General features: G+C 59.4%; 1 protein-coding gene across 4 annotated transcripts in view; it reads right to left on the bottom strand.

The window, feature by feature from the left end:
• ARNT2 (aryl hydrocarbon receptor nuclear translocator 2) overlaps positions 1 to 26,250 on the bottom strand; it is a 148,320-nt gene that overhangs the window by 93,204 nt on the left and 28,866 nt on the right. For 3 of the 4 annotated variants that reach the window (XM_030317225.1, XM_030317229.1, XM_030317228.1), the window contains exons 2-5: positions 18,284 to 18,398; positions 12,123 to 12,170; positions 4,465 to 4,678; positions 914 to 1,127 (exon numbers count right to left, since the gene is read on the bottom strand). In XM_030317225.1, coding sequence (XP_030173085.1) covers positions 914 to 1,127; positions 4,465 to 4,678; positions 12,123 to 12,170; positions 18,284 to 18,398 — 591 coding nt within the window. Of the gene's footprint in view, positions 1 to 913; positions 1,128 to 4,464; positions 4,679 to 12,122; positions 12,171 to 18,283; positions 18,399 to 24,713; positions 24,987 to 26,250 lie in introns of those variants that run through there. The other variant, XM_030317226.1, reaches the window with a different exon arrangement.

Raw genomic sequence — 26,250 nt, 5'->3', positions numbered from 1 at the left:
CGAGTAAATTTCACGTCAGCCTCAGGGCCTGGTGCCACGTTCACGTTTATGAATTTCTTAACCGTTTAATGTGCAAAATTATGCTCCCATTTTTACCAGATTCCTATTCCTGTTTTTTTTTTTTTTTTTAATTTTTTTTTTTCAACGTTTATTTATTTTGGGACAGAGAGAGACAGAGCATGAACGGGGGAGGGGCAGAGAGAGAGGGAGACACAGAATCGGAAACAGGCTCCAGGCTCCGAGCCATCAGCCCAGAGCCCGACGCGGGGCTCGAACTCACGGACCGCGAGATCGTGACCTGGCTGAAGTCGGCCGCTTAACCGACTGCGCCACCCAGGCGCCCCCCTATTCCTGTTTTTTATCTGTCAGTGATTCGTTCTTGAGTGTTGTGCTCCTAACCCGTCTCTTCCCGCTGCAGCTTTTATCTCCAGAGTCTGCATACCGCGGTGACTTCCAGGAATGCGTATGTTGTGTTATAGCAGAACTGACTTTATTTAGATGTTACAATAAGGAACTTCGTTGCAAGGAACTAAGTAAGGCCTAGGTAATAAATGCCTACGATCAGAATCACCATAATTAAGCTCTGAGAGGTGTAAACCTCATCACAGAACATGTGGTTCCGGCTAAGGTAGCAACATCGCCTCCTAGTGACAACATCCCTTAATTGCAGGTAAAATATAGAGACAGGGAAAAAAAAACCCTTATGTATTAAAATCGAATTGTTTAAATGTTACAAGGTAAATGAAGTCATTGCACAAGCCAAGTCAAATAGATCCCCTCACCTTTAGGCAGCTTTTTCTGACCTCCAGCTTCACCTTTAGGCAGCTTTTTCTGACCTCCAGCTTCCTGATCTGTTTACTGAAAGACATCCTTCTCCAGGCTCAAACAGCCTCCGGGAGGGGGCAGCACTAACCTGTCATGGAGTTTTCGGAGGTGCACAGCTGCTCTCTCAGCTTCTCCACATCGTCGGGGTGCACCTGCTCATACAGGGTGCTCCCAAACCATTCTGACTGGGGCTGGTTCAGCACGGGGGTGACGGAGTCAGACACGTAAATGACCCGTCCCGTCTCTGCCGCCACTACAAACAGAAAGCCATCGGCTGCTTCCAGGATGAGGTGCTTCAGCTCCTGGGAAGAGAAGATCGAGGTTAGGACAGAACACTGACAAACGCAGCCTCATTAAGTTGTCCTATCAGCAACCTTTGACTTTTGTTCCCTCACTGGGATACACAGTTTTGGAAACTTTGATTGCTTTTTTCTTATTGAAAACTAAGCTAAAAAATGCACAGAGCTTGTCCTAGCTCTGAGATACAGCTACTCCAAAGACTTCTGGCCCTGCCTAAACCAGCCCTCTCTTAGGGAGAGAAGGAAATTCTTGCCCAGGGCAGGGGCTGGAAAGCAAGGAGTGATCACCAGAATGTGCTGGGCTGCCATAGGTGTGAATAGCCTCGCCTACATATTCAAGCTGCAGTCCTGTTGCTAGGGCACAAGAAGGGCCCGGGGCACAGGGCTCAGTACAAAACGTGCTGCTGCTGGAAGGGAGGGGAGGGCAAGAGAAAGGGGACAGTGAGGAGGGCAGTGTCCCAGCCACCGCTCCCGCACGGCTGGCGTGCACTTCCTCCCCTTCCTGCGCTCTGAGCGCAATGCCGGCAGTGGATACGGGAGTATCTCCTCATATTCGGGCACCCGTCGAACTTCCAGAACTCCTCGACAGACGCTCCGGGCAGCATCGGGAGGCAGCAGGGCACACAGCATTGCCCATATCGCTTTATGGCGAGAAGAAAGGTTAGCTGCGCCAGCCCTGGGGTCGCGTTGACTCACAGGGCTCGTGACGGTCAGCGCGGGCAGGAAGGAAGCTGCGTGGAATCCGTGAACGGGCAGCGGGCAGCCCCGCCATCATCCCAAGAGGGGCGTGGACGGAGCAGAGTCAACTCTGTTGAGATGTCTCTTCTTTGCCTGAAGGCGGCCCAAGTGTAGCCTACCTACCCGTGTCATTTTCGCATCAAGTCCGATGCAATGTGCTCTGCCCCTCTGGGGGTTGAGGAGCTAACTCTCCCACATGCCCCGCGCCCACACGTGCGCCTCCAAACACCCCATGCGCTCAGGAGGCTCCCGCCACAAAGGGCCACTTTCTGCTGGGAATCCTCGGTTCGGATGTCGCCCCACTGTAACACCGATTGAGCGCCCACAGCACACGTGGGAATCTGACGCATGGGGCCCAGCCCCAGGGCGCTCCGAGGACCCAAAGAAACGCGGGTCTGCTGGTGAGCAGAATCTGGGGAGCTCTGAGCTCTTGGCTGGGTCAGAACTTGAACATCCTCGGCCTGGGAACCTAGGGCGGAAGCGGACTATACGGGATTTTCTAAGAAAAAGTTTGTTTTGTCCACTTCCCTTGCTTCGTCCTTCAGCTGATCTGTGCCTCCCCGCTGCTTCCTTAGCTCAGAGAATGGGACGACACCTTCACGTTCAGGACCACAAGAGCTCACAACCGGTAGGACCGTAAGAGGGGAGCAGGATGTCTGCGAAACAGCGGATCCCGTGCGCCGGCGGACGGGGCGGAGGCTGAAGGCTACGGGAAGGTCTAGGGGTCGGAGCCTCACCCTGGTCACGGCCCCTCTGTCTACCCCTCCGCGGTTTTGTCTTCCGGGAGCACGTGATTCCTAATCAAGGTCACGGGCTTCCGAGCTCCAGTTAAACCAACAGGAAGGCCGGCGAGCACGGGTTCTGGAGGGAAAGACGTGCCTCTCAACCCACGCAGCTGTGTGCCTCCGGGCACGGTACCGTCCTCAGCCTCCGTCTCTCCACACGGGTTTTTCCGGTGGGATTTTGTGACGCTGAACGAGCTCTTGCGTGTGGACACTCAGGAAGGGCTTGGCATACAGTCGGCGCCCCATAGATGCAGCTATTGTCACCATCGACCGCGGAATGGGCCGGACTCGTGGAAGCAAAGCACCCGCCTCCCTCCTCACCTTCCCCATCCTCAGTCACTTAAGGATGAGGATCAACTTCAAAGGCGGACCCGGCAAGACTGTCGTGAGTTAAAGGGACCCGTAGAGAAAGCGTTGTTCTTACCCTGGCGGCTGGTGGGCACGTAACACATTTCTGCCCCGTCACCTGCCAGGGGTTCCCCCTCCCGTTACCGGCCAGGCCCCGTGGGAAGCAGAGCCTTGGCGGGCGGGGCTACCCTACGGAGGGGAGACGGGGCTGGCGGCCAGGCCCCTACCGCCAGGCTCTGGGTCCTCCGGGTCACGGTCATGGCAAGGCCACAGCCTCCTCACACGTGCGAGGTCAGGCGCCAGGACGACAGGAAAGGGCAGGTGAGATCCTGTGGCCACAGAGCGGAAGTCACCCGCGTCTGCCCCTCTTCCTCGTCCTTTTTTGGAACCTCGCTCCCCTGACCTGACACAGCCCGGCCCCACCAGAGCAGACGGTCTGTCTCTAGTCACGCCTTTCGCTCCCGCCCCCGCGGCCCCACGCCCACGACCTCTTCCTGTCAAGCGCCCCGTCCCCGGCTCTCCGGGTGCACTCTGGGCCCCCCCCCCCACCCCGTGGCCCCGCACTGCTGGGGATTCAGGCCACGCTCTGCGGGCTCCTCAAAGTCTCCCTTGCTTCAGTCCCGCCCACATTCTCCCACGGCCACCTCACCTTGCCTATCCCACGCCCACCACCCTGGACCAAGTCCTTCCAGACCCACCGGCCCATGTGTCCTGCAAAAGCGTTCGGGGTCAGGGACGCAAAAAGCCTCCGTTCATTCCAGAGTCGAGCAAACTGAAGCTTGCAGCGTTTGAGGACCTGCCTCTGATGGGCACACAGGCCAGGGCTGAGAGTGGGACACGGGCCTTCCCATTGACGCAGGGGTTTGTAAACTTGGTAAAACACTATCCCGCCAACCACTCCGCGTGCGAGCTCTTCGTCACGGATGGAAAGCACGGCTTTGGGGTCCGGCCAACCTGTGCCAGGCCCCGGCTCTGCCTCTGAGCGGTGGCCGGACCCTTTGTGAGCCACGACGCCCTCGTCTACACAGCAGGGACCAACACTAGCGGCCCCTCCCCCGGCTAGAATGAGGAGGAAGCGCGAAAACGGGCAGAGAGCTGGCAGCCGGCGGTGATGACGCCGCGATTATCACCACGACCGCTCCCGGGCTGCCACCGCGATGGTATCGCCACCAATCGCTGGCACGGCGGCACGTGGCTTACACGGACACGGTCCCACGTCCGCACACTCAGCCCGGGGTGTTCTCGGAGAGATGCCTCACTGAGGTTTACGGGAAACGCAAAAGCAAAGGACACAGAGATGGACAAACACCGCCGCGAAGAAAGGAGTACAACTTCCTGGTTCTACCCACCCCTCAACCTTTAACCCCTTTCCCCGCGAAGCTGGTGTCACCCCGGTGACGGTGACTTCGTCCCCTCCCCAAGTGACTCCGTGAGGACGCGCGGGCCCACGGACGGGCCACGGACGGTACCTGCTCCGTCAGGAACGACGGCTTGTAGGCGCCGTCTGTGGACTTGTTCCCTGTGCCCCTCATGGACTTCATGTGCGACACGGCCATGCGGAGGATGGTCAGCTTGTCCGGCTTCCGGGCCAGCGCGCTGCACGTGGGCACCATGTCCGACAGCTCCGTGATGTACTGGGTCATCTTGTTCCTCCGCCGCCGCTCGATCTCGCTGTGGTTCTCTCTTCCCGAGAGCGCGACAACAGGGCGGGGGAAAGACAAGCGTCAGACCAGCGGTCGCCGTCTAACAGGACCCAGCGGCGCGTCCGCTAACACCGACCCGGAACGGCTGCCGCTTCAAACACAGACCCCTTGCGGCCTTCCGGGGGGTGGGGCACAGGCTTCCGCAGGGCCCCGTCTCACCTCCAAGGGCATCCTGAGCCCTTGTCATTGTTCCCACGCACCCGGCTAGTTTCCACTAAGCACAGAGAATGGAGACCTGATCCCTCAGCCGCGGGAAGCAAAGCCAACGTGTGCGTGCGCCTGAATCTGCACGTGGGTGCACGCCCGCCCGCCCGCTGCTCGGAGCTGTGGTCCACGTGGATGTGTGTCTCCTGAGGCCCTACAGTGAGAAGCACCGTGTGGCCTCGCCATCCCCAGGGCCACAGACGGACGAGACCGTGGACAGACCTCTCCTGTAGGCCCGGCAGGGTTTCTACGGCCCAGGATAGGACAGGTGCGCTCCTGGCTTATTAAACAGCGAATGGCCCATTGGTTAAAAAGAACTGAGGGGTTGCTGGAATCGGTCTCCATGATGCGTGCAGAGAAAACCCAGCAGAAGGGATGGTTGGGCGCTCCCACCTCGGGATTATTACTTTTAGGGTGAAGTAGAGTAACAGCTCAGCGCCACCTGGGCCCAGGACCCCCCACCTGGGCCCGGGACCCCCCACCTGGGCCCGGGACCCCCCCAACCTGGGCCCGGCACCGTGCACCTGTCACAGGAGGCAGGATAGGATGCACCTGGCCCCAGCCACCCCCCCCATCTGGGCCCGGCACCGTGCACCTGTCACGGGAGGCAGGATGGGGGGCACTGGCCCCGGGACCCTCCCCACCTGTGCCGGCACCATGCACCTGTCACGGGAGGCGGGATGGGACACACCTGGCCCCAGGACCCCCCCCCCCCCAACCTGTGCCCGGCACTGTGCACCTGTCACGGGAGGCGGGATGGGGGGGTGCTGGCCCCGGGACTCTGGGAAAGGCTGGGTGAGCTTGCTCAGGGTGGTGTCCTCGCCCCACCCCCTACCCCCCAGGCCAGCCTGCACCTTGTCAAAGCAGACAATTGGGGAGACGGTGTGCAGAGAATGCTGTCTGGGGCTGCCAAAGGGGGTACGACATCGGGCAGGAACTCTGGCCGCTCAGGGACAGCAGCTGTGATGCAGGATGCAGCCTGTCCCCACCCACGCCTGCACTCCTGATGGGAACCCTGGATGAGCTTCCCTCCCGTCTCCTGCCCAAAGGCACTCCTAACGGCAGACGCGCACCCTCCTCCTGACAGCAGGAAGGGAGGCTGTATCTTGCTGGGCGTTCAGGGAACACCCTTCCTGTCCCGGCCAGCCCTTCCTGGGCAGCAGGGCAGAACGTCTGGAGAGCCGAGGAAGCCTAAGAAAAGCCACTCTGTGCAGCCCCATAATGAGGCTGGGGCTGGCCAGGCCCTCTGGGGGATCCGCAGAGGCACCTACAGCCGGGAACACTCCCTGGCGTCTGAGGCTTCTCCAGAAGGGGAAGGGACGCTCCTTCCCTGGGAAGTGGGCAGGTGCCCTGCCCCCGGAGCCATACAAGGCAGATTCTGCCAGGCGAAAGGCAGCCACACGTCCAGGCTGAAGATAAGGTCCCCACGAAGCACAGAGAGGTGGGGACTGAGAAGGCCGACCCTCCCAAGAAGGGGCCAGGCCCAGCCTCTGGTCATCCCCGTCCCTGGCAGGACACACAGCCTCCCCGTGTACATAGCGCCTTCCGGCTCGCCAAGGCCTCGACAGCCACATTGGACCCTCCCCACACCCTCTGTGGCAGAGGGGCCCATGGCTCAGAGGTACTGACTTAGCAGGAACTGAGCCAGGCCTCCCCAGTGCGCTCACCGGTCCCGGATCCAGAGCCGGAACGCCCCTGCCTTGACAGGCGTCATGGGGGAGGAAATGCCCGGCGGCTTCCAAGGGACACAGCTCGGGACTACATGTGACCCCAGAAATGATTTCCTCCCCGCTCCCCACAAAGTCCCGCTGTTCTCCGGGCACTGTCACCGCAAGTCACGGTTAATTCATCTCTGCAGGACGGAAACGGAGGAGGGGGGCAGCCGAACAAGGTAAGAAGGACATCAAAACCACGTCAATCACGTGGGCACCAAACATCTCATACGAAGGGAAGACCGGCCCACGTGGGCCTGATGTTAGAGACCCTGCTCCCCGGAAAACGGATCTCATTCCGAAGCGTTTTAACCCAGATCCTAACCCCAAACCGCTGAGCCTGCAAGAACCCCCAACTCAACGCCCTGGTCACCCAGTGGCCCTGCCGAGGTCCGCCCCGCTTATCTGGGTCGTGAGCTCCAAGGACGCCGAGGCGTAGAGCGTCGGGAAAGTCTGGAAACGTCCACCTTGGGTCTTTGCCCTGGAGCCAGGAAGGCTCAGCTGGACTTCTCCCTGCCGTAAAGAGCGCTCCCGGGGCCAATGCACGTGTCCCACACCGGGCGGCAGGTCGGCGGGTGGAGGGGAACCCCTCCTCCTTCCCGGCCACCCTCTCTGCGTCAGGAGGGCGAGGAGTGTCCTCCCACCTGGAAACACACTGCCCGGCTTCCCAAGGATGCGCAGGCAAAGGGTTCTGGGAACCAACCGCCCTCCGCTTTCTCCGCCGGGGAAGGTCTCTGCAGGACACATCTGCCGCACGGATTTTTCTCCAGACCAACGGGGTTTTAGTCGTCATATGTATAAACGAGACAGGTGGCAAATTCACAGGGAAAGACGAGAACTAAAGCATCATCACCACCCATCAAACCAAAAACGTGCTCTTGAGCATAAATATCGCACAGAAATCACGAGGAAAGTATCAGAACAGGTGCGATGAAGGATAAAAGGCGGACTCAGTGGAAACTTTCCTCTAATGAATAGCTTTCCTTTTAGATAATGCTAGAGGTTCCTTGGCGAGGCTCCTACAGCTACAAGCAGTGGCTGGAGACCAGTGCAGCCGGGTGCCCTACGCGTCCCAGGAAAAAGACACGTCAGAGACGGGGTGGGGCCTCAGGAAGGTCACTTAGACCCATTCGTTGAAGGGGGAGAGAGCCTCGTAAAGCCTCCAGAGGGGGTTGATTCCAGGCTTACAGGACACCCCACGCACTGTGGCCGGGTTCACAGAACAGGTGTGAGAAAGCCGGCAAGGTCTGGGGTGTTTAGAGCCGGGGTCCAGAGTGAGTCCGAATACGGCAGAAAACCAGGTTGATAACATGCAGGGGCAGGAATGAAAGGTTGGGAGGGAAGTTGTAAATCGAACGTCAAAAGGGTTTGTTTGACTTGGCCACGTTTCCCTTCCTTTCTTTTCATGAACCAGTATGCGTGGGCACACGTGTGTGCACACACACACACGTGCAAATCACGCGAAGAGCACCGCGTCTAGGTCTGACGGTTGATGGCGGCTCTGGGGCGTCAGGTGTCCCTGCAGCGACATTCGAGCCAGCACCCACTGCTGGTGGCCGAGCCCGGCCGCAGGTGCACGCGGAAAGGAACCCCAGACCCACCAGAAAATGCACCACGGGGCAGCGGCGGGGTGGGGGAGGAAGAGGCGTGGGGAGGAGGCTTGGGGTTGCAGGCCCTGCTGGGGGCGGGGGCAGGACAGGTGCTCACCTCCCAGGTGGGCCAGGACCACCCACACAGGCGGGGGGTGGGGACGGGGCTCGCGGTGGCCTCCCGGAAAGAGGGCCTGCCCCACTCCCGGCTGCCGGGGAGACTCATGTTTGCAGAAACGCTTTCTGGAGCGTGATCGGTTCCCCCGGGTCCCTGACTGACACGGGAACTCGCGGGGCGGCTGTGCGGTCAGGCTCCGTGCTCTCGACAGAGGCTGTCCTCCCCAGACCCGGCCCCGGAAGCAAGGTCACTCTGTACCCCTGCTTCTCTTGCCTCTTTGGCAAAAATCGCGCCTCCTGTGACGCTCAGGCCGCCCGTCTCTATCGCCCTCGAGGCCCTAGTCACGGTCACCCATCAGCTGCACATGCAGACACGGCACGGTGTGGGGCCCAGTGGCACGTAGCCCACCTCCTGTCCCCTCCCCCTCCCGCAGGCCGCGGCCAGCCCCTCCCACGGCTGCACCCCCACCGTTGGAACACAGCCCCCACCCCCCGCCCGCATCAGCTCTCAGGTGCCCGTGGAACCTGCACCGTTCTTCCAATGCACGCCCGCCCTGCCCTGCCTCCGGCCCCCTCATTGTCCGGGGGCCGGCAGAGGCGACACGGCGTGCCCGAGACAAGTCTGGGGTGACCCGGGCTGGATCCCACGGATGCCAACAGAGAAGGGCGTGGAAAACCTTAGAGCCCACTCCACACCGCAGACCGCAGACCGAGGAGGCTCCGTCCTGAGAATGGAGACTTGGTCCTCATCCGTCCCGGCCCTGGCCTCACCCCACCCCCTCCGAGCCGGGCCCCTGCCCCCGCTTCGTGCACCTGCCTCACCCCTGACCCTGCATCCGTGGCAAATCCGCATCCTCCTACCCAAACAGCTGGCTGTCCCTCTAAGAAAACGGCCATGACTTACCTCCTATGTGACAGTGACCATAGTTCCCAAATAAGAAACTGAGACATGAGGTCTGATGATGGGTTTGACTTTCGGACCACCCTGGAGAAAGCCTGGGAAAGCTGGCTGAGCAAACATCAGGGACCGGAAGCCGCGGCTCAGCACCCCAGCCGGATTCTGAGTCACAAATCTGCACTGGGTGCGGGGCGGCACCTGGCCACCCTCTCTTCCAGGGCCTCCCTGGGGGGCTTCTCCCGGCTGACCGTGAGCAGAGGGGCGGGACGCCGAGAGACCCCAGGCGTGCCGCACACACGGCCGCCAGGGGCCACCCGAAGCGGCCTCCCCAGCCCGCTCCGCACGGCACCCTGGCCGCCGGCCACGTGAGGGCTGCGGATGGTCTCTGCCGGCTGGCCCAGCTCCGAGCGGCCGGGATGCACCCGCCGGCTGCCCGGTCCGTGGACCACCCCCCACCCCGTGACACAGTGGTGCGGCCCCGACTCCTGCTGAAACACGTCCCGTCTTTCCCCCTCGTTTCTCAAGTGTGGAAGGAAGGACACGGCCTGCAGAGGCCTCGCTGTGAACTCTGGCCGTGGAAAAACTGACTTGCGGACGGGCGGGCTGATGAGATAGCTGCCCAGAATCTAAGGTTTGTTCTTAAAGATGGGCCTTCATACAATGAGCTCTTTGTAGCCTGCGCTGTGATTTCATCCCTGACTCAGATCCTCAATGTCAGGCAAATGTCACTCGGTACCTCTCCTCCTCTCTGTCCTGAGGCCCCGGGGATCACGGTCCCCTGAGCTCGACACGGTGCGCAATGTCATCTCAAGGGGGATTCTGACCGGAGAAACCCGGGGGGCGGGGGAGGGGGTCGCTGTCTCCTTACGAAGGGAGGCTGGGTAAGGCGCCCGTGGACCAGGACAGGAAGCCATGTGCCCTTACGTCCAAGGGCTACTCCCATTTCGGGAACAAAGCACTCCCTGCAATTAAAGCTGTTCCCTGGGGGCGCCTGGGGGGCTCAGTCGGTTGAGCGTCCGACTTCGGCTCAGGTCGTGATCTCCCAGTTCGTGGGTTCGAGCCCCGCGTCGGGCTCTGTGCTGACAGCTCGGAGCCCGGAGCCTGCTTCCGATTCTGTGTCTCCCTCACTCTCTGCCCCTCGCCCAGTTGTGCTCTGTCTCTCTCTGTCTCTCAAAAATAAACAAACGTTAAAAAAATTTTTTTCTAAATGTAAAGCTTTTCCCAAGAAACAAGTGGGCGTCCAAGCTGGAGCTCTGTCCACACGGAGGGAAAACACTACATGCTTCTGTGACTCAAACTCACGTCTTGTTTCAATTAGAAAACTCCAGGGTCATTAGAGAGCACAGTATTCTCCGTCTCCTCTCTGTGGTCTCCCCCGGAGCCACATTGAGGACGGGAGGACCAGGTTGGGGAGGACAGTGCCTCCAGGAGGTATGTTTACTATATGCAGACGCCAGGAGGCCCCGAATAGTAACGGGACGTGTGTTCCTCTCTATTTGGGGTGACATGTGCTCAATTCACAGCCACGACGTGGGCGAAAAGAACCGTGACAGAAAATAACTGCTGTGGGGGCCAGCAAACGGGGGAGGTCAGTGGGCCTGGGGCTCCCCACGGACATCATCCTTCTAAAAACCTAGAAAAAAAATCACCAAGGCCGTCAACGTAAACTGTGGAGTGCAGACGCCAGAGGAAGGCACCCGTCACCCGGGGCCGGGTTTCAAGTCCCTCCACAAGCGAGAATCAGGGATGGGGCAGGCACTTTCGCCAAGAGGATCGAGCGATCCGTGCCTCTCTCTCCACACAGCCAAACCGCCTAGTGTAACGCACACAAAACAACGCAAAGAAAGAGAGGAAAAAGAAAAGACAAAGAGGGACGGGCCGAGGGGCTGCGCCTGCCTTACCCTTCCTGTAAGCGATAGTTGACCACCTGCATCCGCGGCCCCGCCCTTCCGGGAGGCGGCCTGCACTCAGGACGGCCCCTGAGCCCCGTTAACCACGCTGTCAACGTGCCCGGTGAGGAACACGGCCCCCAGGACCTCACAGTGCCGCGTCCCGGCCACCCGCTGCCTTTCTTTCCCCTTCTTGTCTGTGCTAGGAGAGGCCGAATCTTTTCTCTAAACCTGAGCTCTAGGTCTTTTAAAAAGGAGTCCAGGGGCCTGTGTGGCTGGGTTCAGTCCGTTAGGCGTCCGACTCTGGGTTTCGGCCCAGGTCATCATGTCAGGGTTGTGAGATCAAGACCCACATCGGGCTCAGTGCTGACAGCGTGGACCCTGCTTGGGATCCTCTCTCTCTGCCCCTCCCCCACACGTGTGTGCTTTCTCGTTCTCAAAAATAGACTTTAAAAATATTTCTAAGAAGAGATTTAAAAAGGAGCCCGGGGGCGCCTGGGTGGCGCAGTCGGTTAAGCGTCCGACTTCAGCCAGGTCACGATCTCGCAGTCCGTGAGTTCGAGCCCCGCGTCGGGCTCTGGGCTGATGGCTCGGAGCCTGGAGCCTGTTTCCGATTCTGTGTCTCCCTCTCTCTCTGCCCCTCCCCCGTTCATGCTCTGTCTCTCTCTGTCCCAAAAAAATAAATAAACGTTGAAAAAAAAATAAATAAATAAAAAAAAAAAAAATAAAAAGGAGCCCGTAACACTCGGCAATCGTTTAAAGAGCTAACTGCACTTTTGAGACCAACAATCCTGCCCCGGTGACCGGACTCCGCGATCTGGCCGGCGTGCGGGCAGGGCTACCGCCAGCTGCCTGTCACTGGGTCAAACACGGGCCTGGGATGAGGGACAAGCAAGGGGCCCGACTACAGGCAACGGCTTGCCCAGCGACAACAGCCACTCCCTCCCTGGGTGTCCCGGTACGGTGACGGCCGGCTGTGGCTTCTTGGAATCCGAGGGGCATAAAGCAAACTCACCTGGAAAATTTGCTGGGTCCTTCTCCGTCTTCGTCGTCAAAGTCCATCCTGAAAAGTCAAGAGCACGAGGAGACTCGTTACACGCAGGACACATCACTGGTGACCCGAGCTGCTGGCACCGAGGGGGCTCCGTGCAGGGGGACAAATGCCCCACCCTCCCAAGCCCCAGCTGTTTGGTAAACGCTTGGATGCGGTCAGCCAACGGGTTCGGTACAGGAAAGGGCAAAAGGAAGGGCGTGCGTATATGCGCCATTCGTTACGTGGTCGGGGACTTGTGCAAAGGGGCCCCCACGGGCCGCCGGCGGCTTGCAAACGCTGCCCTGCAAAGGTCCACGGTGCCTGATGTCACCCCTGCCCCCCGCAGCTCTGGGGCACCTGCTCCCCGCCACGTGGTTTGTTCCACGACAACTGCATCCTGCACTGTTCCCTGGCATATCACCGGCAGGCCACAAATGCCCCAGGGGCCCTAAGACAGGAAGGTTTAAGGACGATAAAGGGACCCGCACAGGCCGTGCTGCCTGAGAACGTGGCCGCTCTGGAGGGAGTCCGAGTGAAAGGGGCGTTGAAGGCCGCCATTCCCTACGGTCCAAACCCAAACAAACGCATGCAGAGGAGAAACCTGGGGACTGAGCTGCTCAAAGAACTTGTCTGCCTGTTGAAACCCACCGAATCCTCAGGACCCCACCTCCCTGGGCCTCTCCGTACACACATAAAACAGTCCTGATAGGCATTCACTTAACTGATATCCCAAACTCCCCTGAGAACACCAATCCCCTCCAACAGCAATTAACGCGGCTCCTCAAGATGCTGGGGCAGTTAACTCGGATAAACTGTGCCCAGAATCTGCCAGGAGCAAAATGAGAAATCGTATGGATGTCCTGGCCATTCGGGCCGAGGGGGGCTCCTTGGGGAAAGCCTGAGCCACTGCACTGCCCACCCCGTTCGCAGTGGGACTGAGGGGCCAGTGAGGTGCAGTCCCGTGGGCTCCACGCAGAGGACGGCCAGCCGCCCGGCCGCCGGTGCCGAGAAGCCCCCACTGGAGCCGCTGGGCCCAGGGGTGGAAGGTGGGCCGGCCTCGTGGAGAACACGATCCCCCACCTCCAGCCCCAGGTGGGCAGCGGTGACTCGGGGAAGGTACAGGACGCCCCGGCCACCAGGAAAGGCCAGGTGCACAGGCAGGGCCATCCCCAGGCACGCGCGCGCGCACACACACACACACACGCACACACACGCACGAGAGAGGCCCCTCATGAGATAAATCGTATTCTCTGGCTTCGGGGTAACTTGGGGGACTCTGGGACTGGACTTAGGGCAAAGGACTATTTTCTTCTTAAAATGGGATCATTTGGTTGTTTTTGTTTTGCTTTCCGTGCGGTGTGGCCAGAGTCCTAATCTGCTGCCCTGATGATGGGATCCAATGCCGGTTTGGAATCCCTTATGTCCGGACGCCCGGGCCACACTAGCTGCCGGGGACAGAACAGAAGGCGCGAGGCAAGAGTAGGGACACGGCAGTGACGACAAACACCCCCAGGCACGAAAGGCAGGCGCGGCGGGGAAGAAAAGTGCTGAGGAAGGGAAAGGAGAGTTGAAGGGCCACGTACGCACCACTGCAGAGACAGACCTGCAGCCCCCTGTGACGCCTGGGTGACAGGGTGCCAGGCGCCAGCCACAGGCTCGCCTGCGTGGTGGGCAAATGGGGGCCGAACGCGTGGCTCTCCAAATGGCGCAAAGCCATCGTTACGCCGCACCGTCACGAAGCCGGCTCCCCACCCTCACCAGGAATTACATCCGGAGAGCCACCAAAAATGCCGCCACCAAATCCCCCCCCACCGTCCTCTGCGGAGCCACAGAGCGACGCTGCCCCCTAGCGCTCCCCGCGGGACAGCGCAACTGAGCGGTACGCACAAAGATGACCTAAGCCCCCGACTGCAAGAGACTCTGTGTCAAGGAAAAGACGCTGCATTTTCAAAATTTTCAGAATTCCTGAGGATTTAGGTAAGCACTTGGCCAAAACCTGCAGCGAGCGTGAGATGCTCTGTTATCTGCACGATGCCGGTCAGGGCACGCCGACAGGAGTGTGAGAATCGGGCTCCCGCAAGACGTCATGCGTTAGCCCCCCGTCCTCGTGTTTGGGGTGACAAGACATCCCGACCTTCCCGGGCTGAGGGGGCTCCCAGGATGCCGGGCGCCAGTGCTAACACTGGGGACGTCCCGGGCCAGCCAGGACGCTTGGTCACCCTGGTTTTTGTGAAGACAGCTCCGATCTCTATGGGGACCTTGCTGGCGCAGACAGACGGGGATGTGAGCCATCCGGGCGGGGTACGCGGTCCCCGCTGGGGCCGGGTCGGCTGTGGCTCCGGCGAGAGAGCCAGGGGACGGGGAAGGGACGGCCCTGCTCTGGAGCCAGAGTTCCCTGGGGTCAGTGGGAGCTCGGGAACCAGGGTTTGTCCACAGACGATTAGAGACCACGAAACCGTGCCTCCCCTCGTGTGCACACGTGACCACACGTGTGCAGCGATGAGATTCGGTAACTCGGAAAAGCACGATACGGGGCTGAGCCCAGCAGATAAATCAGTGCACAGACAACGGGCCAGACCCTCAGGACAAGTCACCTGACCTCACGGGCCTCCCTGCTCAGCAGCACAGGAAACCTAGCTCCTGGGGACACGGCCACAACCAGGACGCTGCCTTTGGGTCTCTGTCACCCCTTCACACCCCGACTCTAAACACGACAATCACGAGGCTTGTTTCTTCCGCTGTAAAAGCTCTAAGTCAATCACGCTTGGCTTTGTGTCTTCCAAGTGCCTCTGTCACGAAGCCTCTGGATAACAACGGAGAGAACCAAAACGGGACTTCTGAGTCCTGCTGTGTTCACTTTCAAGAATTCGGTACAAAACGTTGGGCTGAAAACGCACTGCCTCACTTTCCTGCCAACGAGCAAGAACTCGTACCTCAGTACGAGGCCAGGAAAGGCTGCTCTGGGCGCGCGAGTAGTTAAGAGCCAGCCGTGTGCGTCCCCGGGACAGACCGAGTCGCGACCACGACGCGAGCTCACCCGTGCTCTGCAGGAGAGGGGGCAGCAGGGGAGGATGCTGGGTCAGCCCGAGGGCCCCGGCCACGACCAGAAGTGCGCCCCCCCCCACCATGGCCCTGAGATCGGGGTGGGGGGATCTCGGCAAAGATGAACAAAGTGACTCACTTCAGCGCGCCCCCCCCCCCCCACATGTGGAATCACTTTGCAAAGAATCTGAAACTCCTGAACCTTCACCTTGTGTCCCGGCGGCCAGCGGGGCGCTCGGCTTGCCCGCAGCTCCCGGGGAAGGCTGCCGGGGCAGGGCGAGGACATCCAAGCCCCGAGGGTCCTCGGGGACGGGCCAGGCAGGAGGCCAGGCGGGTCCAAGGCCTGCAAGGGGCCGGCTCTGTGGGGACAGCCGGGTGGCTGTCCCGGGATTCTGGACGCTTCCTCCACCAGAAAGCCCTGGACAGGGGCGGAGGGCGGGCAGAGGGCCCCCGCCCGTTGCCGCTTCCTTTCCCCGTCACCCGGGCCCCTTCTCTCTTCTCCCTCCCCCCGGCCTGTGGCTCCCGGCTCACCCCCACATTCCGTGGATAAAGGCGTCTGTCCTGGGACAGAAGCAGGGCCCTGCCGTGGGGTCACCTGCGTGCTGATGAGCGTGACCTCCATCACGCTCTCCTTTGCGTTTGTCTCAGTGTTGAGGCTGCGGCCAGAGTGTTCGCAAGAGTAGAGCAGGGGCCTCGATCACACAGCTTCAGCACCGGTGAAAACACCAGGTGTGAGAAGCTCTCTGGACGGAGCCCTGTGGGAATGGTCACTTCCTTGCTTGGACACAGGGGCCGAGTCCCCAAGTCACTGGGGTTTTAGCAGAAGGAGCCGCGGTGTGCTCGCTCCCCCCCAATGACGGGGAGAAGGAAGCCGGCACCTTCCTCACGAGGGAGGACCGCGGAGCACAGTCCTCCTGATCTGTGGCAAAGTGCTCATGCCTTGTCCACAGTCGGCCAGTGGTCAGCACCGTACCCCCTCCTGAACCTCTCCTTTCTTTTTTTTTTTTTAATCTTTTTAACTTTTTTTTTTTTTTGAGAGAGATAGACAGACAGAGCTTGAGCAGGAGAGGGGCAGAGAAAGAGAGGGAGACCCAGAATCCGAAGCAGGCTCCAGGCTCCAAGCTGTCAGCACAGAGCCCGATGCGGGGCTCAAACTCACAAACCGCAAGATCGTGACCTGAGCTGAAGTCGGACGCTCAACCGACCGAGGCCCCCAGGTGCCCCTTCTTTCTTTTCCTGACATTGGACGTGCTGGGCAGGGGTGGTGCCGACCTCCAGGACGCGCTGTGTGTGGTCTGCTCGGGAAGGGAAGCTGGGGCAACTTCTGCAGAGGAGACACTGACCACAACCCAACTGCCAGCCAGGGCCGGAAGCACAAGTCAGGGTCCAGATGTGGGCTGCAGGCCCATGTGGCCCAGCCCCGAGCGGGACGGGAAGGGGGGCAGGACTCCCGGAGGTTCAGCACCAGCCCCGGGTACCGAGGGGCTGATCACCCTGCAAACCACGGGCTGGGCCTGACCATCTGACCTCTTGTTAGAAAGGACGAGGCCAGCCATGGGGCTCCGTCTCCAAGGGACGGAAGTGAGGGAGCCACACGTTTGAAATAATTTCAGGGACGTCTGGGTGACTCATTGGGTTAAGTGTCCGACAGGCACAGGTCATGATCTCGCCATTCTGGAGTTCAAAGCCCTGCGTCGGGCTCTGTGCCGACGGCTCGGAGCCTGGAGCCTGCGTTGGATTCTGCGTCTCCCTCTCTCTCCGCCCCTCCCCTGCTCATGCTCTGTCTCTCTCTCTCTCTCAAAAATAAACCAACATTAAAAACATTTTTTTAATAATTTCAGGGGCGCCTGGGTGGCTCAGTGGGTTGAGCATCCGCCTCTTGGTTTCAGCTCAGTCCCGATCTCAACGATTCGTGGGTCTGAGCCCCGTGTCAGGCTCTGCACTGATGGGGCGGAGCCTGCTTGGGATGCTCTCTCTCCGTCTCTCTGCCCCTCCCCTCCTGGTGAGCTCTCTCTCTCAAAATAAATAAACATAAAAAAAATAATAAAGTAAGTTCAAAACACCTGGAATCTGTTAAAAAAACAAGTCGGTTGAGGGGTGGACGGACCCGCACCCCTGCAGCGGCACGGCGGGGCCTCAGCCTCACCCCACGGCCGGTGTGGGGGTTCTGCTCCAGAACCCACTCTGCTCACCGCGGTCCTGCCGTGAGGACTGGCCCCCGTGGCTGTGGGGTCACTGCACCTGCACGCTGCGAGCGGCTGGGCATCGCGGGACAGCTGGGGCGGGCCCTGCGCTCGGCCTCTCGGCCTCTGCAACCCCCCCGACACACTTGGAAATCTCAGCCCCTCGCGTAAGGGCCACGCGGCACACCGTGACAGACTGATGTCCGTCGGGAGGAAGTCATCAGCCATTTCACTGGGGACAACACTGACCTGATGGGCAAAGGGCCGGGGGGCAGATGGGGTATGAAAATGTCCATCCCGTGTTCCCTGCAGGGATTGCTGTCAGCTGGCTCGTTCTTTAGACTGCGTCTGGGACCACAGGTGCCACGCTCATGACGAGATGTGGTTTTCCGTCCCCCCAGTTCAAGGGCCATGTCCGCCCGGCACCCCCCGCCCCCAGCCCTGGCCCGCACCCCTTCAGCAGCGTCATTAGCAGCACAGACAGTGCAAACGCCTGGCCTTCAGCTGCCGGGCTGTAGCCAAGGTTTCGAAAGGAATTCCTACAAATTCCTGCACGGGACGGAGCAGAGGCAGAGCACCAGGGGGGTCCTCGCCACCCGCCCGGAGCTCAGGCCTGCAGCCTGCCCCACCCCGGCTAGCGTGCGGAGGCAGGGGGACGGAGGGGCGCCCCCTCCCAGAGATGGCCTGACCAGGGCCCAGGGGGCCGCGACCCACCTCCCCATCACAAGGACAAGCAAACAGAAGGTCCCAGCTGGGTGCAAATCACGCGCAGAGTTGGGGATCTTGCAAAATCTAAACAGCATGCAAACCGCTGAGCTTTGATTCTCCGGAGGGGGAGAGACACTATTGCCCTAACGGGTCGAGAGCGTTGCCCAACACGTATTAAGCCGGATTCCTGGAAACGCTGAGGGTGCTTACCCGGAACGCCGCTTTCCTCCACGGGCGGGCATGGCTCCCGCCATCCTCACCTGTCCCGTGGCCGCCATGGGGGCAACAGGCAATGTCACCGATCCAGGGATGTCTGAAGCCATTTCTGGAATGCAGACAAGAGAGGGTCTGTCAATGCCGCGAAAGGAACGAGCAAGAAAGTCACCCAGCAGTACCGGAAGAAGCCTCTAGGGGGTGCCCTTACGCAGAGCCAGGAGGTGAAAGAGGACACAGATCTGCAGCTTTCATAGGGACACCTGGAGGGACACCTGGAGGCAGGTAAGACTTCCAGGGACGCAGCAGCGTGGCCAAAACCTGAGGGGAACGAGCACCACAGAAAGCAAAACCGCTCGGATGCAGCCACCCCACCGAGAGGCAGGAGTCAGCCCCCCGCGGCCCCTGCCACCTGGGCGTGCGTCCTCAGGGGCAAAGACTGTTCCCCATCCTGAATCTGGACTCAGAACCCTGGATATAGAGCCCTGCATGGCCCCGCCACTCACCACGAGGACACTGAGGCCCAGGGAGCCTCAAAGCATCACCACAGGCCGCGGGATGAGCCAGTGACAGGGCCCGTCCGATGCCCCAGCTCTCACGGGATCACGTTCCCCAGGATGAGCATTAACGTAACGAACGAGAAGGTCTGAAAGATCCACCAGCTGGTGAATGAACAAGGAAGATGTGGAATCTACGGTGGAGTATTCCTCGGCGATCAAAAAGAATGAGGTTTTGCCAGTCGCAACAACGTGGCTGGAACTAGAGGGAACTATGCCAAGCGAAATTAGTCAGAGAAAGACCAATATCACAGGACTTCACTCCTTTGTGGAATCTGATGAACACAGGGGAAGGGAAGGAAAAATAAGATGAAAACGGAGAGGGAGGGGCGCCTGGGTGGCTCAGACGGTTGAGCGTCCGACTTCGGCTCAGGTCATGATCTCGCGGTCCGTGGGTTCGAGCCCCGCGTCGGGCTCTGTGCTGACAGCTCAGAGCCTGGAGCCTGCTTTGGATTCTGTGTCTCCCTCTCTCTCTGTCCCTCCCCCATTTGCGCTCTGTCTCTCTCTGCCTTTCAAAAATGAATAAATGTTAAAAAAAAATTAAAAAAAAACAACAGAGAGGGAGACAAACCATAAGAGACTCAAATGCAGAGAACAAAGTGGGGGTTGATGGAGGAGTGGGTGGGGGGATGGGCATGGGGGATGGGCATTGGGGAGGGCGCTTGCTGGGATGAGCCCTGGGTGCTGTATGGAGGCGACGAATCCCTGGGGTCTGCCCCTGAAGCCATTATTACACAACATGTCAACCGACCTGAGTTTAAGTAAGGACATTTTTCAAAACGAGGAGAAGGTCTGGCATGACCTTTCCTGTACGTCACTCTCCCAACACCTCACTCCTAATGAGCGGGAGACTTCCGCAAGCAGGTTGAGGCCATCTCAGACATTCTCAATTTCAGGGAAACCACACGGCTGAATGGCTTCTCCTTCCTACTCTGTAGAGGGTTCCTGAACTCAGGCAGAGTGCTAAACGCCAAAGTAAATACTTGAGGGTCCTCTCTGACTCTGCTTACTGTTCCGGAGATTGGGCCCCACACTTGCCCGGCCCGGCTCCTACCCTGGTCAGGAGGGAAGCCGCAGGCTTCCCAGATGTGCTTCGAGAAGACAGGTCGGGATAAATACGGGAATTGGGGCCCTTGTCAGCGGAGCACGGGCACCCGGGGTCCGGAGGTGCTCAGATGGGGCGGGTTCCCGCGCCCCGCCTCCTTCCAGAAACCAGGCAGGCGTCCGACAGCTGCCCCACATTACTTCCAAAGACATCGAGTTTCATAAACACATTCTAAGGTCAACTCAAACGACTGTGCTCCAAACTTCTGAAGGAGAATTTTAGAATACTAACAAACAAAACCTTATTTAGCTGCTGGGCTCTGATCACAGAAATCCGAGAGCTGTCACAGTTGCTGGGTTTTTTTAAACGAAGGTACACACTGGGGGGGAAGTACTCTGGGGGGGAAAAACCCCTTTCTTAAGGTAATGCTCTCCCCTGTCAACAATTACTGTACTGGATTGGTGACAGCTGGACAGCGTGAACAGGGATGACCTTGTCACCGCAGCTGCTTCTGATAAGAAAGCCGTCCTTTTTCTGAAAGGGGGACTGAAACAGATGAAGTCCGTGAAGGCCCCAAAACGGAAGGCGAAATCCCTCTGCCAGCGCAAATACGGGTGAAAACGAAAGTCGCCACTTCCCAAAACAAACCGCACAGAGTCAGTCCCCTCAGATTCTCCGAGAAAAAGTTTTGCACGGTTAAGCAAGCTAGGAAAAGCCACACACCATTCGCCCTCCTTGGAGCGTCCTTTATTTTATTGTTTTTTTAGACTTTGTAACATTTATTTATTTTTGAGAGAGACAGAGAGAGAGAGAGCACGCGCACATGAGCGGGGGAGGGGCAGAGAGAGAGGGAGACACAGAATCCGAAGCAGCTCCGGGCTCTGAACCGTCAGCACGGAGCCCGACGCGGGGCTCGAAGTCACGAACCACGAGATCATGACCTGAGCCAAAGTCGGACGCTTAATCGACTGAGCCACCCAGGCACCCCTGAGTGTCCTCTGAAAACATACCGAGAAGTCCTGTATCAGGAAGTCTGACTTTGATTAGAGCAGTATGTCATGAAAAGGGGGTAAACGGAAGGTAATGTGTAGTTAGGACAAAATGATACTCCTCCTATTTTTTACGGGAAGACAAAAATATTGGTTGTTTTTGTAATACAAGTTACAGAAAGCAAAGGTCCCCAAAACCTGACTAAGGGGCTCCCGCTGTCCAATCCTCTCCTCAGATGAATGAGGGGGGCAAGGAGAAAGAGACTGGCTGCTTTGCACGAGTGCCCAGGCTTAGCCAGGGCAGGGCAGGCCCCGTCTTCGTGGCACGTCGATACCCTGTCTGCCCCACTGGACGCTATGCACGGGTGGACCTCCTCTGCCTCCATCGGACCCCACTGAGCACACCCCCCGAGCCCTCCGAGCCTGTGCAGGACACCGGGCGCGAGCCGACGGGGGGACGAAGATGTTAGAGCTTTGGGGCACCCGGGTGGCTCAGTCGGTTAAGCAACCGACTTCGGCTCAGGTCGTGATCTCTCGTTTCGTGAGTTCGAGCCCCGCGTCGCGCCCTGTGCTGACAGCCGGGAGCCTGGAATCTGCTTCGGATTCTGTGTCTCCCTCTCTCTCTGCCCCTGCCACCCCCCACGCTCTGTCTCTCTCTGCCTCTGAAAAATGAATAAACCTTAACAAAAAATAAAAACAAATAAATACACTTAAAAAGAAAACATAAACGTGGCCAAATTAAACACACAGACGCTAACAAAACCGGGAGTCATTTTCTTACTGTAAGGAATGAAGTTACTTCTAGGATTTTAGGTGCTGGGCCACAAAGGGGGGTACGGCCATACAGAGGGCCCTCCCGATCGCTCAGCGGCCCCCGCTCACGACAGCTCACCGAGTGATGCGGGAGCAAAGGGCTGTGAGGGGGGAGCTCTTCTCCAGGGCCGACTTCATGCCTCCCTGCACAGTACCACCACTGCAGGTGGGGTCAGCAGACAGGCCCCGAGTGTGCCTCCACCCCTGTGCCGTCCCTGACCTCCCCGACCTCTGCCCTGCCCGTGCCCCCACGGGGCTTCACACACAGGCACACGCGGGAACACCGCCCTGACCCCAACGTGGACACGGCCTTCCGGCAGCGTCCCCGAGCAGGTGCACAGACATGGCCCCACACCCCTGCGCAAGGGCGGAGGCAGGCCAGCGGGGCCGGGGAGTCCTGGACCCCAGGCCCTTGGCGGCCCCAGCAGACGCTGGAAGGGGAGGCAAGGTCACGGTCCTCACCCGGACTTTCCCACGTAGTTGGGGCTGACCACACGAGAAAGGAGAAGCGTCTAGTGAGGCACAGAAACATGAACGGTTTTACTGACAGATCACGTAGCAAAATTCAAACCCACGGTACAAACAAATGAGGGACTTTCAACTGTACAAGGGACAGTCTGTCACGTGGTAAAGTAGTCTCCTGTCCCTTGTGGGTCACCCTGAGGCCTCGGGGCCTCCCGTGCAGCCCTCGGCACTCAGGCCTTTGTCCCCGTGCCCCCACCAGAGAGCTGCCCCCCCCCTCGCCCACCTGGAGCGCCCTTCCCCGGGCTTCGAGGTGCCAGACGCCCCTCCCACTCACAGGCCCCGCCTCCTGGGTCTCCCTGCTCCCCTCCACCTCTCCTCTCCCCAGGGCATCTCATCCAGGCGCTTGGCCATGATCCCAAATGCACCATCGGGGCCTGCTGTTACCCCTAAAGGTCTCTCCAATCTCTGGGTTCCGCTGCAGGCCTGCCTCAGGCCCCCCTCCGCTGGCCTCCTGCACCTACTCTCCCCCCCACGCATCGTCACGGGGGCCAGATCTGCCAAGACCAGCCTCGCTCATATCCTCCGGCGGCTTCTGTCCGCTCCCAGCACAAATGTGGAGCTCCCTGCCACATCCAGCCAGTCCCCGTGTGGTCAGGCTGCCACCCACCCGTCTTGAGCTCTGGTCACACTGCTTGCTCTCTGTTTCTTGAACACGGCGTGCTCCCTCCCACCTCAGGGCCTTTGCACACGCTATGTCCTGTGGCAAGAACGCTCTCCTCCCTCTTCACCAAGCTAACTCCTAACAGTCATTCAGCTCAGCTCAAACATTACTTCTGCAGGAAGCTTGTCCCTGGCCGGTCCCTTCCCCGGCCTGGGCCCGGTCCCCCGTGGTTCATTCTTACCACACCTGTGCTGCTCCTGCTGCGAAGCAAGGAAGGTCACAGCCGTCCAGGTGGACGACGGCAGGGCCTGAGTGATGCAGCTGCGAAGAGGGCGTTCAGGAGGGAAGAGATGATGTCAACGCCCCAAAATACTCCATGTGTCACCGTCAGCACCCAGAAAGGGAAGATTCTAAAAAGCCTCGATCACCTGATCCTCCCACATGGAGACTATGGGGCAAAAAATTTCCGGAGGAGGAAGGAAAGTACGGTTGGGCCGGATGCGCATTTGCATCTGTGCACGCCACACACCTGACACGCGGGGCCTCCGCGGCCGGGCGGGGCGCGAGCTCAGACCTCCCTCCGGCCTCTTACCCCGAGGGCCGTGTGCCAGCTCAGGGTCCTGGGCGCAGGCCTGGATTCCCCATCGCGCGACTCGGTTTCTCTACCTGTGCTCCAACCGGGAAATGGGATTAATCCGGACCCTGCTTCCTTTTGCAGAGGCCGCTGTAAGAAAACGGGGCCCCGTCGCGATCACAAACGGCCTTCGCGAAGCTCTGCTTTTGCGCCGGGAGCCTGGCAGAGGCTGGGTGGTCAGAGACGAGAGGACCCCTCCTGCCTCTGGTGGAGACGGGGCTGGGCAGGGCCCTCGCGAGGGCCGCGGGCTGCGCAGGTGGCCTGGCAGCACGTTGTGGGAATGCCCACGAGGGCCCAGGAAGGCTTCCTGGAGGAGGCCACGCCTATGCCATCCTGGCCGTGGAAACGCTCTGGGAGAAATGAAGCAGGATGCACGGAGTGCCCTCTTCCGAAATGTATTCCTCTGACTGCTGCAGAGCTGTTGACCGGATCCGCCCGGCCCGGCCCTTGGGGGGCGTGCCCTCTGGCTCCCGTGCCCTGGAGGTCCCCACCTCCTGCGACATCAACACTCCTCCCCCACCTCAAAGGCGGCCCTGGTGCACGGACCTGGGCGCGGGGTCCGGGGTCATAACCGACGGCAAACGCACAAACAGGCAGAATGATCTCTGTCCGCAGCGGTCTGACTCCAAACGCAGACGCCCCCCCACCCCCCACCTCGGGAAGCACCGACTCCCGTCACACACACACACACACACACACACACACACACACACACACACACGGGCAAAATGACTGCCTGCCTCGCGCAAAGTTGCAGTGAGCTTCTCGGCTCGTTTTAACATCAGTATGAGCTAAGGGCTCTGAGAGCCTCGCCACCACCCAGAGAACAGAGCCGGCTCGTGATGTAGCATCTAGCTCAAGACCGGCTCCCGTTTCAGACGCAGACATATTGTGCCGGCACGGGCAGCGAGGACGCGGGGAGAAGGGAGCCCCGGAAGCATCACGGATGCCGGCGGCACGAGGAAGTGAGAAAACACCCCGGGCCCCCCCCACCCCGCTATTTCATGGGAATCGCAACAAGAAAAATATCCCTTGATCTTCATTCACAACATGGGGAGAAGAATTAATTACGTGCAAACTTTCACAAGACAACGACATGATGTTTTCACGACAATTCCAAGAACCGGAAGACCAGAAGGGGTCTCTCCGGGGGTCGGGGGTGCACAGAGGCAGCTAACAGGCAAAGAAAAATGTCCTCCCCGACAGCCATGTCTCTCCGAGCAATTCCTTTCACGGAAATCACACCCGCTATCACAGCCCTACCTTTTCAGAGGGATTAAACAAAGATCCTTCTTCCTGGTGTCCAACACCTTCTTGGGAGAATCTGTTATCCGTGTAGAAGTGCCAGGAGCCGCTGGGAGGAAATGAACGGCATTTGTATTCCACTCAGAAAATGTCATCACAGATCTGTTTACCTAAACTGTGGACCATGATTCAGCCGTGAAAACTGTCTTGCATACTGATCAATTTATTTGCAGCAAAATTTCTAACATTAACTGCTTAGGTTCTGAAAATTCGGCGACTTGGGTTTCTCACGCAGCCACGATATGCATTGAAAACGTCTAGGTTATTATTAACGCGTCCCGGGGGCGGGGGGGGAGATCAGAAAGGATTCCTCCAGACCTGAGAGCAAGGGAGGGTCCCTTCCACTTCTGGAAGGAAGGCAGGACGCTCGATTCCCAAAGGCCCTCCGTGGGGTGGGATTTTTATAGCTCAACGTACAGAAAAGTCATCAGACCGAGAGCCCGGGGCCTCGGACCCCAGGTCCCGGGTACGTTTTAAGCAGCCCTGTGTCCTCGGTAAGGCAGGCTCATCCCACAGGCAGGATGGGTCCCCGCAGCAGGGCGGAGGTGGTGGACGCGGGCGAGGCCAGGCCCTGCCTCCACCAGCCGGTGCCTCCAGCCTGGGCACGGGCCTCGGGGCATCGCCGTGTGCCTGAGCTCCCCCTCCCCGCCCCCACCGCCGGCAGGCAGGTTTTGGCTTTGGAGAACCAGAGTTGGTGCAAGGTGGCCTGGAAGAAGGGCGGGGAGACTTCCATCGAGATGATGACTCCGGAGCAGGACGTTGAGGGCAAGCTCCACGCTCAGCCCGGGCCCCCTCTCGGGGCTAGCCACGAGGGGACCCCCACCCGGCCTCTGTGTCACGCTCGGGGCAAACCCAACGGCCGAGGGACCGCCATCGGTGCTACAAATAGGGCGTGCTGTGTGAGCCTGTCACCCGAGCCTGAACACTCACTTTCATATGTCAAGTGCGATCTAGACGAACTAAGCTGAAGATCTTGTGTGCGGGATTCGTCCTCTCAATCAGACGGTTCACAAATATAGTGCGTTGTTGCAGGAGTAAACGTGTGATCGTCCACGGCCATATGGTGAAGGCCATTCATTTTACACGCGGCACCAACGATTGAGAACTTCCAAATACTTACACGTAAAAGGAAACGTGGGCGTTAACAGCAACACTGAGGGAGCGTGTTCGCTAACACCTGAAGCAAGGCCTCTCTGTCCTCTTTGAAAAGGGGTGGGAAGAGATCCGTAAGTGAAACTCCAAAGCAGGCAAAAGGCCATTACCACAGTGCATAGTGACCAGCACCTTTGTGGGTCTGTCCGGTATTTGGGCCTTGGTGATAACCAACGACTATGAGCGTTTATCAAAACGTTTATTTCTGTTTAGGCCACGTATCTTTCAAGAAAAAGTCGTATTTGGACGCTTTCCCATCTTCGTAAGGATGAAGTGATACCCAACTGGGTCACCTTTGCCACCTCAAAAATGCACAAGGGTCGGGGGGGGCTTCAAAATCAGA

This window comes from Lynx canadensis, chromosome B3, assembly GCF_007474595.2.
Source record: "Lynx canadensis isolate LIC74 chromosome B3, mLynCan4.pri.v2, whole genome shotgun sequence".
Lineage (NCBI taxonomy): Eukaryota > Metazoa > Chordata > Mammalia > Carnivora > Felidae > Lynx > Lynx canadensis.
Note: the sequence above shows the minus strand (reverse complement) of the source record. Positions and strands in the feature narration are given on the sequence as shown.